Here is a 16,181-nt window from a genome sequence, read left to right as displayed (position 1 = left end):
GAGATGATTAATCTCCAACCACCACAACCATCTTCCTTTGTGCCAGGTATGACTCTAAACAGCAGAGAATTTTGTCTTTGATTTTCATCAACTCCAGTTTTGCTAGGGATCCTTAATGCTATATTAGGGAAAAGGCTGTCTTGATGTTAAGAGCACTCACTCTCATCTTGAGTTCAGCTCTTTAGTCTATGTTTGAACCAAGGCTGTAATGAGGCCAGGAGCTGAGTGACTAGCAGAACTCAAACTGAGCAACTGTGAGCAGGTTTTTGCTAAGTGCACTGCTGATGATCAGCAGCAACATGATGGAAGGGGTCAAGAGTAAACTGATGTGCTGATAATTGGATGTATCCTTTTTTTTGGATGGGACATACTTGGTCCATTTTCCACATTGGCATCTACCTACCAATGTTGTAGCTGTACTGGAACAGCTTGGCTATTGCATTTCAACAGTCAACAAAAAAGTTAATTTATTTGCATAATATGTTATTAAGTTATGGTAGATACTGATTTCCCAGGGAATAACTGAAGGTGGGTTAGATGCTTTCCATTTAAGTGGCTATCTTAGGTGGGTTTACTCGACAGTTCTTTGTGGTGAGCTGTCAAGAGATTGGGCTAAAACCTGGAAGCCATTTATGGGAAAGGGAGTTATTTAATAAAGAGTAAAAATAAATACACAAAGTTAAAAGGTTTTGCCACATTTTATAATTATTATATGAAAAAGGAAGTCACAAAGTGCATACGAAACTGAACTAGGAACCGGTTTAGCCTGCTAGTTTTATGTTTTCAAACATTTTATATTCATACTTATTCTTCATTTCTTTGCAAAAAAACTTCTGATGTCTGATGCGTATTTGGAAGTCTCCGAAAGTCTCTTTGCTTGGCTTCTTTCTTTAGCTTGTTTTGCAGTTCTCTATAGAAGAAGTTTCATAATTCATTGTTATCCTTTGAGTTATTTGGACAATAATACCTTAAGTTTTATCACAAATTATTGCTTGCATCATCAGAGGCATTTCAAGTAAAAGTTGGTAGTACTTCCTGTGAATCCTCTATTGGTTTCCAAAACACGACAGCTTTGTAAAACAATACTGAATACAATTCAATATTAAAGCATTAAGGAAGCAATATCTGGAACTAAAATACATGAAAATGGTCCAAGCTATTTGTATGTTACATATTTGGAGATTTTACACAAGTAGATATAAATATGCATTCATATAGATCTATAAAAATATACATAATTCACTAAATTTTGTTTTACATCAGACAATTTATTTACAAGATAGTACTCAGTGCATATTACTGCCAGGCTGCATTAACTCAACATTGCAATTACCTAGTTCTTCCGCGAGCCTTTTTCCTATCTGCTTGATGCTCTGCAACTGCAAAGCTGAAAAAAATCCTTTTAAGAGCTTTCATCTCACTTTGGAAGCTTCAGGTCAATCCACATCCAACAACTTGCTTTGAAGACTCTGCTCACATTTTGACAACTGTGACAAGTTCCGCCACAACATTTTAAAACAACGCATTCTAAATAAAACGACATCAACATTCTAAAAATAAAGTTTGTACGCCCTAATGTTAAAAACCTCCAGAATCTGGATCTTCACCAAAAACTAATCAGTTCTTCCTTGGGCCACACCCCATCTATGTTCCAGATTTCGTGGAAGCCCATCTATTAGTTTTCGACATATATTGTTTACTGACAACCAAAACAAATCAGAGTGAAAGCATTACTTTTGCTCATCTTCAGTGGCGGAGGTAACAATGGTGTTGCAATCCCTTTAGAGACCAAGAACTTTTGAAAGGAAATTCAAACTTCCAGTTAATAGCTGAAAATATGACAAAGATTTCATGTTTTAAAACTTTTACTATAACAAATAACTAAAAAAAAAGCACTACTGACTTACTTTTTGGAGGCAACTAATACTTAAAACTCCTTTTATACTGGTAACACATCACATGCTCCACAGAATTAAGATGTTACCACAAACAATCGACAGTTGCTCCCAGCTTCCAATGTGTTTACATTTCCCTGTTTTGCTGAGTTGTAATTTTGAAAGGCCGTCTCCAGGCACTTCCCTTGGTTTTTGGAGAGTTCCCTAAATACACAATCAGCTGTCAAATCTGTCCTGATGATTTGTCCACTCTTGCATTGCTGGAACAAATCTCCCAGAATTCTTCAACTTAGAAGGCTGTGAAATGCATTTTTTTGACTAGAGATCATCGCTGCATTGAACTCTGCTGGTTTGTAAATCCAAACAGCCTCATTCCTCTGCTGACCACACAAAACTATTGTCTGCCTGAGAGATTCGTCAATTTGTAGGGAAGCCTGTAATCTGATCTCAAAATGGCTTCCTCTGTCCTCTTCCCCACAGTAACAGAAAACATTTTGCATCTAGGTAGATATGCTGATTAGCTATCCGTGACCACAACTCTCCCTCATCTTCGAAGTAAATACAGTTCACAGGGCAACTTTTCACAATCCGATACTTTCAACATCATTCTGAGACTGGGACTCAAATCTACCAATTCTGAACTTAGACTGCTGCCACTGCTTTCAACATGAACACCTTGTGCCATTACCCCTGGAACAAAATCTAGACCTCTGATCTTTTAACCACCCCAAGCTTGCTGACAAGCAGACTTTAGAATAAGTCTCCCCCCTCCCCCCTATCATTTTACCTTAAACAAAAGACAGTTCCAAAATGATATTCTAAACTTCATAATTGTAACAAGGTAGATTAATGGAATGTCAATAAAATGCAATTATGCACCACTTCAGTACTCCTTACTACCTTTCTCCAATAGATTCTGTACCATCTCTTCTAGTCTTCCTATTCTCAATTCCTTCCAATAATGAAATGCAATAGCAGATTTTATTTATGGTAAAGTTGAAAGACAAATGCAAGTTGTCGTTAAACATTCCCCGAGCATTCTTTTGCTTTAATTTCAAGGGTAAGGTAGTCTAGTGATTTTGATATTGAGCATTCAATGCATTGGAATTCAAATTCTACCACTGCAAGTGCAGATTTAAATAAATCAATGACAACTTGTGATATAATGTGGTGCTTTTAAAGGTAATAAAATGTCCCAAGGCACTTCAGGGGTATAAAACAAAATACGTCACTGAGCCACATAAGGAGATATTAGGCTTGGTCAAACAGGTAAGGTATTAAATCTGACCTGCTGAAATTTTCCAGCATTTTCTGTTTTTGTTTCCGATTCCAGCAACTGCAGTAATTTGCTTCTACCCAAGGTTTGAAAGAGTGTCTCAGGGAGAAACGAGAGCCAGAGAGGTTTTGGAAGGGAATTCCAGAGCTTTGGGGCTAGGCAGCAGAAGGCATGGCTATCAGTAGGGCCCAAAATAAAATGTGTGGTTGCTCCAGAGGCCAGAATCAGATTAGTGCAGATGTCTTGGAGGGTTGCAAGGCTGAAGGAGATTACAGAAAGTTTTATAACAACACCAGGTTAAAGTCCAACAGGTTTATTTGGTAGCAAATACCATTAGCTTTCGGAGCGTTGCTCCTTTGTCAGATTACAGAGACAGGGAGAGGTCAAGGCATGGAGGAATTTGAAATTAGGGATGAGAATATTAAAATTGAGTTGCTGTTTTAACCAGTAGCCAGTGTCGGCCAGAGAACAAAACAGTGATCACAGATTTCCAGATTGGTTGTGAATTAGGACATGGGCTGCAGGATGACCTCAATTTTACAAGGGTGTGGAATGTGGAAGTCCAGCCAGGAGTGCATTTGAATAGAGAAGTCTGGAGATAACAAAGGCATGGATGAGAGTTTCAGTAGAAGTAATGAGGCAGGGCGGACGTGGAAATACAGTCATAGTGGTGACATGGATACGAGGTTGAAATCCTACATCAGGGTCAAATATGACACTGACGGTGCAAACAATTTAGTTCAGCCTGAAGCGTTGCAAGGGATGAACTCAGTGGCAGGGGAGTGGAGTTTGTGTGGGGACCCAAAACAATGACTTCAATCTTCCAAATATGCAATTGGAGGAAATTTCTGCTTATCCAGTACTGGGTGGTGAATAAGCAACCTGACAATTAAGCTACAGTGGAGGAATTAAGAGAGTTGGCAATGATGTAGAGTTGGGTGGTGTTGGTGTACATGCTGAAAAGTGACATGTTTATGGACGGCGACCTGAAACATTAACTTTTTCTTTCTCCACATATGCTGCTTGATCTGCTGTGTTTTTCAAGCATGTTCTAGCTTATTGCAGATTTCCAGTATCTGCAACATTTTTGCTCTTGGAGAAGAAGAAGCCACTTGGTGCCATGGTTGAGGCAGGAAAGCAGTGAACATAACTTGGGAAAATTGGCAGGGTACTTGGGCAGCAGCAGAGAACCAGAATTCTAAATGAGTGGAGAGGGGTGTGGAACAAATCTAGATGCTCAAAGGAGGAAAAAGTGCCAGGGGAGAAAAGGGACAGACCAAGGTGAGATTTGGTTACATGTTCCACACCATCACAAAAGTCTGGGCAAATGGTGAAAGGTGTTACACCAGTATAGGCATGTAGGTATGTTAGAGGGATTTAGGATAACCTGGTACTAAAGGACTAATAAATCAGGGCAGACTAATTTAGAAATGAATGTAGTAAAGGCACTGTTTTGCATAGAAACACATGACCATTGTTCTTATATATTCTGTCTTAAAATGTACACCGTGGCTAACTACAGACTGCCCCAAGGCATAAATGGGATAAAAGCCAAGACTAACCACATTCTATAAGAACAATACAGCCACAGACTTTATCAGTCTGGGTTCTAGAAAAGACATGTTTCTCAGACATTAGAATGAATGGAATAATTCAATTTCTTCCGATAAGAGATTGCTCAGCAGACAGTGGGAAAAGAACTTGAATTCTACGACCCACGTAATTGAGGTTGCTAAAGAGGCAGTGGGAAAGGTACCTTTGAACTTGACGACATATGTAATTGAGGTTGCAGTGGGTGGGAGCTTTTGGATACTACAGACCAATGAATTCTCATGATGCCAGAGTGTAGGATGTTATTGGCCAAGGTAAATAATTCATACTAACATGATTGGCTCATACAGTTAGGACGACAGGGTAGGCGGGCAAAATGATTTCTGAAAAATGTACAATCGTAGGATGTCTTAATAACGTAACTTCGAGTAATTTGAGCTGCCTCAAACTGCTCTCCCTCACGTGCAGACCAGGCCTGGGCAAAGTAAAATATGTCTTCAACCAGAATGTACTGTGTCCCCGAGTTCTTTGTATTTGCTGAGCTATAATTAATAAAGAGAAATCTCCTGCATGAAAACCAGAATAATACACAGGTCTCTGAAAAAGCTCCTAAATTATGTAACAAATTTTTAAAGCTACTTTTATAAACCACATTTTTTAAGACTGCAAACATGGTGCCTGAGGATTACCAGACTTTTATGGATTGAAACGATCCTGTCTCCAGAGAGAACAAAAGAATACATTATTGACTGTTGTGAGTCAGATCAAAAAGGTAAATGAAACCCACTGACATCTCACATTGTAATATGATGGGCTGTCCTTTGAACACAAGACATTTGGCTGTCTGAAACCACAGGTGTGAAAAACCACAGTCCAGAATGCTCATCAAGTTGGCGCACCACCTTAGATGATAACTCAGCACTTCAAACAAAGTCACATGGTCAAGGTGGCCATCTTTACTCCTTGCTGTTAAAATAGAACAGGCTTCCAGCAGAATATCATAGTCCATGAACAAAGAACAAAGAACAATACAGCACAGGAACAGGCCCTTCGGCCCTCCAAGCCCGCGCCGCTCCCCGGTCCAGGATTGAATCCTGAATCCAGGATCCCCGCCCAATTTTCCAGCCTATCTACATACCAATATCCTATCCACCGAGCTGTCCCTCACAGCTACGATGCTTTGTTCATTACAACCTATTAACTCACCCCCACCCCCCCATTCCAGACCATGTGATCTCCAGGGAGAGGCGAAAACCCAGAGTGAAAAACCCCAGGGCCAATATGGGGGAAAAAAAATCTGGGAAATTCCTCTCCGACCCCCTGAGGCGATCGAAACGAGTCCAGGAGATCACAATGGCCCTGATCGGAAAAAGCTTCCCAACCCTAGTCATTTCCACTTCCACGAACACCATATGAATTCCCTGCCCCCGAGACAGGTTCCCAACTATCCGCAGTCTCGCTCTGTACTGGCACCAGCAAGATGATCATAGAATGAATCCTTGAAACGAGAAACCAGGAACAATTAGCCCGCGCCGCTCCCTGGTCCAAACTAGACCACTCTTTTGTATCCCTCCATTCCCACTCCGTTCATATAGCTGTCTAGATAAGTCTTAAACGTTCCCAGTGTGTCCGCCTCCACCACCTTGCCCGGCAACACATTCCAGGCCCCCACGACCCTCTGTGTAAAATATGTCCTTCTGATATCTGTGTTAAACCTCCCCCCCTTCACCTTGAACCTATGACCCCTCGTGAACGTCACCACCGACCCGGGGAAAAGCTTCCCACCGTTCACCCTATCTATGCCTTTCATAATTTTATACACCTCTATTAAGTCTCCCCTCATCCTCCGTCTTTCCAAGGAGAACAACCCCAGTTTCCCCAATCTCTCCTCATAACCAAGCCCCTCCATACCAGGCAACATCCTGGTAAACCTCCTCTGTACTCTCTCCAAAGCCTCCACGTCCTTCTGGTAGTGTGGCAACCAGAACTGGACGCAGTATTCCAAATGCGGCCGAACCAACGTTCTATACATCTGCAACATCAGACCCCAACTTTTATAGTTGAAACACCATCTAAAACATGCAGTCAACTAAGTAACAAAAGGTACTCAACAGCAATAGTGAAAAAATAATTTTCTTATATCCTGCTCAACTTAAAGTTCACCTGAGAGTTTATTCTACTGCAGATCAATAACTTTTGCAGCTACTGAGAAATCTCAGCTCATCAAGACATTCACTCCACTTAAAGCATCGACTCAACTAAGGAATGTCAGTCCACAGGATTGGCATTGGGAAGGGAGGGTTGGACAGGTGCATTGGGCGGCATGGTAGCACAGTGGTTAGCACTGCTGCTTCACAGCTCCAGGGTCCTGGGTTTGATTCCCGGCTTGGGTCACTGTCTGTGTGGAGTTTGCACATTCTCCTCGTGTCTGCGTGGATTTCCTCCGGGTGCTCCGGTTTCCTCCCACAGTCCAAAAATTGTGCGGGTTAGGTTGATTGGCCATGCTAAAAAATTGCCCCTTAGTGTTCTGAGATGCGTAGATTAGAGGGATTAGCGGGTGAAATATGTAGGGATATGGGGGTAGGGCCTGGGTGGGATTGTGGTCGGTGCTGACTCGATGGGCCAAATGGCCTCTTTCTGCACTGTAGGGTTTCTATGATTGGCAAGATCAGCCCCCACCCCAAGCTGGGTTGGAAGTTTGGCAAGAGTATCAGGCATTTGGGGTTGCTGCTGTAAAAAGCCAGCAAGAAGTGCTATGATGGCCCTTTGGAGGATGTCAAAAGGGGCAGAGAAGAAAACTGAAGACTTATCCAAGAGGGAGTTATGCCTAGGATGGGAGCAGGAGAGAAGGAAGGTCAAGGAGTATTGAAGGGTTGGGATATAAATCTGGTAATTTGTGAGCTGGCGTCAGATAAAATGACCATGAAGGCTGCCATTAACTTAGAAAAAACTAACTTGTTCACTTATTTGGCTCAGGAAATGGATTCCCACCCCTACCTAATCATGGAATTCCCCCATCCTGGGACAAGGTCCTGTGACATGAACAGGAATGTGCTGTGTTTCCTGTTGCAGAAACTGGCAGAGAAACACACCACATCTTCTGGGCCTGATCTCATTAATTATGTACCCAGGGATTTTGTGCTATTTTTCATGGCGGCATAGGCCTGGCAGCACATGGTCGGCCATATTGAAAAGGCATCCAACATCATGGACCCACTATTGGAGAAAGAAGATGCACTTCGTGAAAATGAAGATGGATCTCCGGGAACATTTTGTGCCTGGAAGATCAACCTCCTTAAGGACACCGAATCTGGAAGGTTCATTTATAGATGCTCCCCCTCCAACTGCTGTGGTGTTCTGGGGTCCAGGATTGCTGGCAGCTTCCATCCTGAACTCTGGGGGCAGCTCCAGGCATAGTTCAGAGAACTCCGACATCTGCATGCCATCTTGTTCCAGACGTGTTTTGCACCGGCATGTTTTCCTGCTGGTGCCGTGGAGAATTGGGAGTGGGTGGTCAGGCCTTCTTTTGCATTTTGTTAGCGATATGCAAGTCAGTTTCATGCCGGCCTCCAGTGGGTTTCCCAATCCGCTGTGGCAGGCACCTGCGGACGATCCCACAGGAGATTCACGCCAGTGTAAAAATAATTTTTGGGCTACTTGCCGAATTCTCCCCCTGCCTGCCATTAAACCTGCTGTTGGGGGCATGGGAGAATTCCACCCAAAGTTCTTAACCAAGTAAGGGGCACTTTGAATATTGGTCTGTCATTGCTTTCCACATCAAGAATGAGTAAAGTCAACATTTCATCTAAACATAGGGATTCTGATTTTTTGTGGGTATTGGAAATACACTATTACAGCCAAAATCACTGTGCAAAATCTAAGTCTGTCTATTGAATACCAGACAAATAAATTGAATATGTACATGTTAACTCCATAAGGCAATTTTCACATCCTGCATCAGTTTTAACGATTTCACAAGTCACACTGTGAACTAAATTCACTAAGCAAGAAAATCAAAATCATTTTTCAGGTTTACTAAATTCTCTTCATGACAAAGAAAAAAATTAATTAGAAGAGCTTAATCATAATATATTAACAAAATCCTTTCCACCAGGTAACTTCAAGTCTAAACTGTGCCTCAGTGGACTTCATCTCATAAATCAGATCAATTAGGAGGATCTCTGAGGCTTTGGGAATTCTGACTACTAAAAATGACATCCTATACAGACATTAAACTGGGATCCCAATGAGTGTAATTAAAAAGAGCAAATGGTATGATTAATACAGCTCCTAATTCTCTTCCAAGATTGCTAAACAGTTTTCCCAATATTTGAGGGCCCGTACAAAGGAAAGACACTAATTTGGATAAATGTGATGTGGAGATGTTGGCGTTGGACTGGGGTGGGCACAGTGAGAAGGCTCACAACACCAGGTTAAAGTCCAACAGGTTTATTTGGAATCACGAGCTTTCGGAGCACTGCTCCTTCATCCACTCGCCTGATGAAGGAACAGCGCTCCGAAAGCTCAAGATTCCAAATAAACCTGTTGGACTTTAACCTGGTTTTGCACGACTTCTTACTTGGATAAAGGTGTTCACACTTTTGAATTTGGGGAAGATTTTTTAAATGTTTCGATTGAGACATTCTACTAGGAAAATTAAAATTATTACTTGGGGTTGGGATTTTCTGTGGAGGTGGGGAGGCGGAGCGTGGGGAGGCGGAGCGTGGGGAGGCGGAGCGTGGGGAGGCGGAGCGTGGGGAGGCGGAGCGTGGGGAGGCGGAGCGTGGGGAGGCGGAGCGTGGGGAGGCGGAGCGTGGGGAGGCGGAGCGTGGGGAGGCGGAGCGTGGGGAGGCGGAGTGTGGGGAAGCGGAGTGTGGGGGTGTTGCTATCTGTAAATTACACCTGAACTTAAGTCATTAAGCTGTGCCTATCAGAGAAATTTCCAGCCAATCTCATTGACATTTGCCTTGACACAAATATGGATGTTAACAATTGGAAATCAGTGTGAGCAGTCAGGGACCAGGAAAAATGCTGAACTCTCAACACAAAATAAGAAAATTAAAGTTTGAAACAATACATTATTCATGCATATTAGCACTGCGGTATTAACTAGTTTTCATTAGTTTCATCAGCATAGAAAGGAGAATTTTAAATGCGAGTTACATCAAGGTGTAAACTTTGAACTGTAACGTAACCAGTGCAATTTGTGCCAACTCCTGAAGCAGAAACCTATCCACCTGAAAAGCTATGGATGTTGCTCGATCTGCCAAGTATTTCAAACATTTTATTTTGGAAACTTGCCCCATGTTTAAGGACATGTGATTGTGGAAGAATTTCCATTTTTAAATGTTATTTGTTTGGATTTCATAAAAATGCATACAAAGAAATGGAATTTAGGGTCTCTGAGGATAAACAAAAATTATTCAGAATGCCCAAAAATGATCTAAAAAAATTACTGCTTCTGGTTGCACCTACAATTTTGATCTTTTACATATTTGAACCAGTGTTGTTGCAGGAAATTAGCCTGTGCAACTCTTTAACGTTGGGAGGAGGGGGCTGGGGAGAACCCATACACAGTCTGTTACCCAAGTTTTATGGCATCAGTAAAACAATTAGCTCTCGAGTCCAAGAATAAAAAAATCTTTTGAACAATCTGTAGCAGGATCATTGGTGGCACCTGATATTTATTATTTTTATTAAGTTTCCTACGGTACCCTGTGGGTCAAAATAACAAATGTTGAACTTTGAATGCAGCATGGTACTTGTGAGCTTATACCACATAGTTCCTCTCATGGTGATATTAAGTGCAAGGCCAAGTTAATAGGACTCTTATTTCTACAGATTAAGTGACACGAGTAATGCATTTTGCCCCTCAACTGACTCACCCAAGTCTTTTAGTTTCCCCATCAATTGTGACAGAGACAAAAACAGAAGCAACCAGGTAATTTAAAAAAATACCGCTGTGAGAAAAGAATTATGTCTGTTCAACCATTAGATTATAATCATACCAGTTTACTAACCTTTTTATGACAGACAGTACAGAGTGTCTGTAGGTTCTCGAAGGAGCACTGTCCTCCACCACCATATACTGGTCTGATGTGGTCCACTTGCCAGAATTGACCCTCCGTTGGATTTGAAATAATTTCATTCAACTGAAACCGAGAGAATATAAAAGTTTCAAAAGTTTAAAAGAAAGACAAATCAGAGATTTTTGATACATTTTAATGATGTCATAACAAATTATTGAAGAATTTATTTGCAAATAAAGCTACTTTAAAGAGAGAGGGAGAGAATCAATAAAATACTAAATTACATCAGATGTAATTTTGGTGTGGGAATTTTCATTTGACCTGTACCAAACATTGCCATAGTAACAGGCTCATGATTTGGGTGTAGGCTACTCAGAGGATGTGTGTTTTTTTTAGGAAAGAAAATACATATAACTTTTAATTACATATAGCACCTTTAAAATCAGATCAGCCCTGATCTTACTGAATGGTAGGATAGGCTCGAGGGGCCCAATGGCCTGCTCCTGATCCTAATTCATATGATTACACATACCTTTAATGTAATAAAATGTCCCAAAGGTGCCTCATCGGAAATAACATTTTGTTACGAAACAAAATTTGGCGCTAATCCACGTTAATAAATACTGATGCAGTTGACCAAAAACTTAGTCAGAGAGGTAGGTTTTAAAGGAAGGGAGAGAGTCGGTGAGGCAGAGAGGTTGAGGCAGGAAATTGTAGAATTTAGGACCTCAGCAGCTTAAAGTATGGCCACCAATGGTAGAGTGATTAAAATCAGGGTACTTCAGAAGACAGAATCTGAGTAACAGATGTGTTGGAAGGTCGTGGGTCTGAGGAGCTTACAGAGATAGGGAGGGCAGGATCATGGAGGGATTTGAAAACAAGGGTGAGAATTTTAAAATTGAGGACCTAGGCAGATCAGAAAGCGGTGTTCAAATAGGGCTTGGTGTGATAAAGACAACTGTCAGAGAGAGGGATGGACACAGTGGTTAGGAATTGAATTTGTGGTGGGGACTGATGACTTCGGCTTTTGGTTTTTCCAACATTTAAAATGAAGGACATTTCTGCTCACCTTGTGCCAGATGTCAAAAACATTGTGACAGTGGAGGAGTCAAGGAAATCAATGGTGAGGTGAAGCTGGGTGTTGTCAGTGTGCATTTGAAAACTGATGCAGCGTATTCAGATGATGTCGCTGAGGCGCAGCAAGTAGATGGGCCTCAGCTATTTACAATCTATATTAATCACCTAGATGAAGAAACAGAGGGTAATGTATCTAAGTTTACAGACGATACAAAGCTAGGTGGGAATGCAAGTGGTGAGGACACAATGAGGCCACAAAAAGATATAGGCAGGTTAAGGGAGTAGGCAATAAGATGGCAGATCAAGTATAATGTGAGCATGAGGTCATTCACTTTGATCATAAGAATAAAATAGAATTCGTTTTGAATGGTGTGAAACCTGCATATGTTGACGTTCAAGGGACTTTGCTGTACACGTACAAGGACTGTAGAAAGTTGACACAAAGGTACAGCAAGCAATTAGGAAGGCAAAGGGCAAGTTGGCCTTTACTGTAAGGGGTTTGGTGTTCAAGAATAAAGTAGTCTTGCTACAATTGTACAGGCTTTTGGCGAGGTCACACCTGGAATACCATGTACATACGGTCTTCAGATTTAAGAAAGGATGAACTTGCATTGCAGGCAGATTACCAAAAGTTCATTAGATTGGTCCCTGGAATGAGGGAGTTGTCCTATGGCGAGAGGCTGAGTAAACTGGGACAATACTCTCTGGAATTTAGAAGAATGACAGGCGATTGCCTTGAAACATACAAGATTTTGAAGGGGCTCGATAGACATAGATTGGTTCCACTAGTCATGGAATCTAAAACAGTCTCAGGATAAGGGAACAAGCATTTAAAACTGAGATGAGAAGAAATCACTTCCATCAAAAGGGGTGTGAATTTTTGGAATTCTCCAGTTGAGGTTTGTGGATGTTCCATTTTTGAATGTATTTAAGGCTGGAGTGGACAGATATTTGGTCTTATGAAATGGAGCAATACAAGGAGCCAGCAGGAACTTGGAGTTGAAGTCCAAAATCTGCCAGAATGGTATCAAATGGTGGAACAAGTCACATGATCAACTCTTGCTCCAATTTTTTATGTTCTTGAAAAGAAAAGAGGAAAGTTCTCAATTGTTGGGTGGGGAAGGGAAAGAGGAGCCGGAAGCAAAGTCATTGCAGGTGATTCTCTGGTTATAGAGAACTGATTCTCAGAGCTAACATTGCCGAAAACACTGAAGTCAGAGTCAGAATCCTAGTGGTTTAGTCACATCACTCACTCAAGTCAGGTTCACATTTAAATTCCGATGATGGAAATGTTTTTCCTGTGCTCACTAGCTTTTTACTTTCCTCCTCCATGGCTTGCTACACTTACCTGTTTCCCCCAGACTAGTTTACCGTGCAAAGGTGTTCGCTTATATACAAAATACAGGCACATCACTACTCCCAAGATCTTCGCTAAATCACACATCATGCTCACTTGGCTATACGTTGCTGCTCTTTCACCATCACTCTTCAAAACATATAATTCCCACATCATGAACAACTACCATCTTCCAAAAGGCACTAAGTATTAGCAATAAAGATCCCCTCGTCAATATCACCATGTCCTTACACAAAGGGAAAGCACGAGCCAGGAAAAGAGGATGTCTCAACATTGTGCATCAATAATGGATGAATTAGAAGATCACCAATTTATATGCATATTGCTTATTTAATGAAGTGAAGAATAGTTATTCATAGGAATGAGATTAAACAAAAATAGATACGAAAACAAAGACGACAACATTAAGCAAGAGAGAGGGAGGGAGAGAGCGAGCCAAAAAAGCAAGCGAGACCGAGCTTGGTGCCTAAATGGTGAAAGGCATAGTTACCATGGAGGCATGGTAAAGGGAGGCCATGAGGGGCTTTGAAGATGACGAGAATTTTTAAAAATCAAGGCACTGTTGGATCATGAGTCAGCATAGATCAACAAACACAAGAGCAATGAGTAAATGAGATTAGGTGCAAGTTGTGAGCTCAAGTTTATGGAGAGTGACAGCAAATTGGTCCATGGCTAACAAAAGCACGGATGAGCAAAAGTTGATGAATCATACACAACAATAGAGTCAATAGTACTTAGTTTGCCATGGTCCGAGTCAGTGGGTTTAGAGAGATAAAGTTACTCATCTCATTGTGGTGAAAATCTTCCAATTTAACACCAAGCCCAAACCTAACCAAGTGATTATCAATTCAGAATTGAAGGTCAAAATAGCACCCCCACCCTCAGAAAATAAATACTTCCCCGTTCTATTTCAGAGTCTCCAAACATTGCTTAGAAAGTCTGATAAAGCAAGGGCCAGCCCTCCTCCAGGTCTCGTGTCAGAGACAAGGGTAGTAGCAGCAACGTTGATGAGGAATGTGCCTCTCACCTCTCTATAACAACATGTTAATGGGAAGGGGCAGCTGGCATGATCTTGGCAGGAAGAAGAAATTAAACTCAGTGCAGGAGAATGATTGGGCCTTTCCAACTTCATTTTGCTCTCTTACCCACTCCTGTGCAAGTTTTTTTTTAAAACCATAAAATGTAATGCACATGAACATTGGAAATTCTTCATTTTAGTTTCAGTAAAACCAGAGTATGATTGTTTTTCCACTTACCTGACCGAGTGGAAGTTGTGCCAGCCATGTGCTTTCAAGTAGCTCCTTCCGCTGGGCTCTCAGTGTGTCTCGGACATGAAGGTACAGCTCCTGAGCATTGAGGCCACACTGCTGGCAGATTCCATGCTCAGCTTCAAAAACCTTTGATCTCATATAGCACCGATTGGACCGGACCAAAAAGTCTTCCTGACATTTCTGGGAGCAATATCGGGTGTCCCAAGCTGTGGACTCATGATGCTTGCTGACCTGGATCGTGGGCTGTTGACAACCAAGGCAAAGTGGGTTTCCATCTTTGTTCACAGCTTGTACATAACCAACTTCCAAGGAGATGTCAGCCAATTCATCAGTTAGAGGCAATGGAGAGGTCGTGTTGCAGACTTTATTCTCAATAATTTCACTTGTGTCACTGAAAGCAAGACAATATATGATACGCATTCATTTTTAATTGCTTAATGATAAGTAGAAAATATTTTACATTTTTAAAATGCGTTAGCTCTCTAAATTTGGCTGTTCTAACAAGTATTAATCTTCTGAGCTCAAATTTAATTCACATCAAAACATGCACTAACATCTATAAAACAAATGACTATTTTGAGTTACTTAGCATCCAATGGCTACATATGGAGGCCAATACTCCAGTTATACTTAACTGTTAACATGAGTTGCAGAATTTAAAGTGAACACAAAGTTTCAAATGTTGTAACAATTTTTCTTTACATACGATCAGGTTAATGGATCCAATCTAAACGCTGTATGAAGCAATTTGGCACATTTACATCTCAAATTTAATAATCACACTTGGTGGATTGCAGCAATGTTTAAAATTGAATATTTTCAGAAATCTGGCAGGAGGTTCTTTGTGGCAGTAACACACATTTTCGGGGCTCAAATAAAAAGGGAAAAATAGTTATGGATCATTAATGCTAAATAAATAATTATTGCAAAGATTAAAGAAACTTGTAACAAAAACCACCGACACATGTTATTGCTCAATAGACACAAGAGTGAATCTACTTTTCAGATTTCTACAGTAAGAAAAGCCAGATGGTAAGTGAACAGAAGCTTTATATATCGCTGTTATTTAATGCATATATATCATAGAAAATTTTACCATTACCTTCATAGCATTAAAGATGCCACCAGTTATTTCAGTGACGAATCGGAATCAGGAAAGTGGCTTTCTGGCAAGTTGTTTGATTATATTAGTTAGGCTAGTTTGGAATATCGTGTGCAGTTCTGGTCGCCACACTAACAGAAGGACATAGATGATTTGGAGAGGGTGCAAAGAAAGTTTACCAAGATGTTGCCTGGTCTGGAGGGTTTTAGGTATGAGGAGAGGTTGGATAAACTGGGACTGTTTTCACTGGAAAGACGGAGGCTGAAGGGCAGCCTGATAGAGGTCTACAAAATTATGAGAGGCATGAATAGAGTGGATAGTCAAAAGCTTTTTCCCTGGGTGGAAGGTTCGACTACAAGAGAGCACAGGTTTAAGAGGTGGTAAATTTAGCAGAGACGTGAGGGGAAGTTTTTCACAGAGGGTGGTGGGATGCACTGCCAGTGAAGGTGGTGGAAGCAGGTACGTTAGCAACGTTCAAGGTGTACCTTGATAGACAGATGAGCAGGAGGCGCACAGACGGATAGAAACTGTATCGGCACAGGCTTGGTGTGCTGAAGGGCCTGTTCCTGTGCTGTATTGTTCTCTGTTCTATTTCTTCAATGGTGAAATGCTATGCAAGAACT

The 16,181-nt window shown here is 41.3% G+C and overlaps 1 protein-coding gene across 5 annotated transcripts in view; it reads right to left on the bottom strand.

The window, feature by feature from the left end:
- Positions 1 to 681: 681 nt before the first annotated feature.
- zranb3 (zinc finger, RAN-binding domain containing 3) overlaps positions 682 to 16,181 on the bottom strand; it is a 113,119-nt gene continuing 97,619 nt past the window's right edge. For all 5 annotated transcript variants that reach the window (XM_078228058.1, XM_078228059.1, XM_078228060.1 and 2 more), the window contains 3 exons: positions 14,442 to 14,847; positions 10,743 to 10,874; positions 682 to 910 (listed from right to left, as the gene is read on the bottom strand). In XM_078228058.1, coding sequence (XP_078084184.1) covers positions 812 to 910; positions 10,743 to 10,874; positions 14,442 to 14,847 — 637 coding nt within the window. In that variant the 3' untranslated portion in view covers positions 682 to 811. The remainder of the gene's footprint in view (positions 911 to 10,742; positions 10,875 to 14,441; positions 14,848 to 16,181) is intronic.

Source organism: Mustelus asterias, chromosome 14 (genome assembly GCF_964213995.1).
Source record: "Mustelus asterias chromosome 14, sMusAst1.hap1.1, whole genome shotgun sequence".
In the NCBI taxonomy this organism is placed as follows: Eukaryota; Metazoa; Chordata; class Chondrichthyes; order Carcharhiniformes; family Triakidae; genus Mustelus; species Mustelus asterias.
This window is presented reverse-complemented; position numbering and strand designations above follow the sequence as displayed.